A 1187-nucleotide genomic window follows, 5' to 3' on the forward strand; every position below is an offset into this window, starting at 1 on the left:
CCTTTGCTTTGAACAGTTTCAAATGTCTATTTCGGAGTGGCTCACACACTGAGAGGAAGTTCTTTCAAGTCGGTAAAATCTCTTGCATAACCCTGGAAATGGAAAGAGTGGAACAAGTGCCAAATGTTTTAACGTCTGTTCGCTCAAATTAAAAATAGTGTACACATTTTGCAGAACTACTTCTTATGCAAACACAAAGAAAAGCTGGAAAGTTTGATCTATGTGCACAAATGTACTTCTCTTCACGAGCTTAATTGAAAAGCATCATTTCTTAAGCTTGAAATTGTTATTGCAGCCAGATACTTACGAGATATGTGTTCTGCCTGTCGAGAAACACGGAGTCTCCCATCGTCCCGAGTGGAAATCCACATATAGTAAACACCAAAAAAATATATATAAAAAAAGAGGAATAAATGATATCCTGAGTCTAGAGAAGTCTCCAGGAAACACTTGTCCTCTCCCTCTCTCAGGAAACCTCAGACTTAATATTGTAATGCAAGTCACATCAGAAGCTTTCTTTACTTTTCCAAAGAGTTGACGCTGTAAGAAGCGCGTGTCAGAGAGCTGACAACACAGACAGCACCGTGCGTAACGGATCCATACTGCGCGCCCCGWGGATTCTGCTCAACGCACAGATGCTGGTCACGAAGCGAGGAAGCAGAGACAGCCCTGTCAAGTCAGCTTCRCTGCCAACAACACTTCCAGTGCAGACTTTCAAAATAAAACTTCAGCCCTACATGCTTCCATATGCAGTAGCAGCGTGTAAATGTGTCAAATAGCAGTACAAAAAAACAGTTTTTTTTTTTACAAAATAAATTCTGTATACAATAAAAAAAATACAAATTGCAAGAAAAACACTCACAGTAGGATAATACAAAAAGTGCAKTAGTGTAAGAAAATATATAGACTACATCATGAAAATGAATGGCATTCTTGTGGTGGTATATACCAGTGGTTCCCAAACTTTTTGTCTTCTGACCCACAAAATATTCATGGCAAAAACTTGTGACCCCAAATATTACTGGTCTGAGTACATGAACTTTGTTAATAACCCTAAAAACACAGCTTTTTGACAATCTAAACAGCTAATACAAATATTTATAATTTTTTGTGTGTTTTTGTAAAAGTTACAGGGAAAATATTACATTCAATTTAAAGGGTAATATTTTATTACCCTTTAAATTGAA

General features: G+C 37.1%; 1 protein-coding gene across 2 annotated transcripts in view; it reads right to left on the bottom strand.

Annotated features, from left to right (window-relative positions):
* Positions 1-1187, bottom strand: part of LOC106521330 (rho GTPase-activating protein 6) — a 107769-nt gene that overhangs the window by 53669 nt on the left and 52913 nt on the right. Inside the window, exon 1 of one of the 2 annotated variants that reach the window (XM_014013863.1) lies at positions 308-646. The exons of the other annotated variant lie outside the window; for it this stretch is intronic. Coding sequence (XP_013869317.1) covers positions 308-349 — 42 coding nt within the window. The 5' untranslated portion in view covers positions 350-646. Of the gene's footprint in view, positions 1-307; positions 647-1187 lie in introns of those variants that run through there. 2 annotated transcript variants of the gene reach the window in all.

The sequence above is a fragment of the Austrofundulus limnaeus genome, unplaced genomic scaffold (assembly GCF_001266775.1).
Source record: "Austrofundulus limnaeus strain Quisiro unplaced genomic scaffold, Austrofundulus_limnaeus-1.0 Scaffold107, whole genome shotgun sequence".
Classification (NCBI taxonomy): domain Eukaryota; kingdom Metazoa; phylum Chordata; class Actinopteri; order Cyprinodontiformes; family Rivulidae; genus Austrofundulus; species Austrofundulus limnaeus.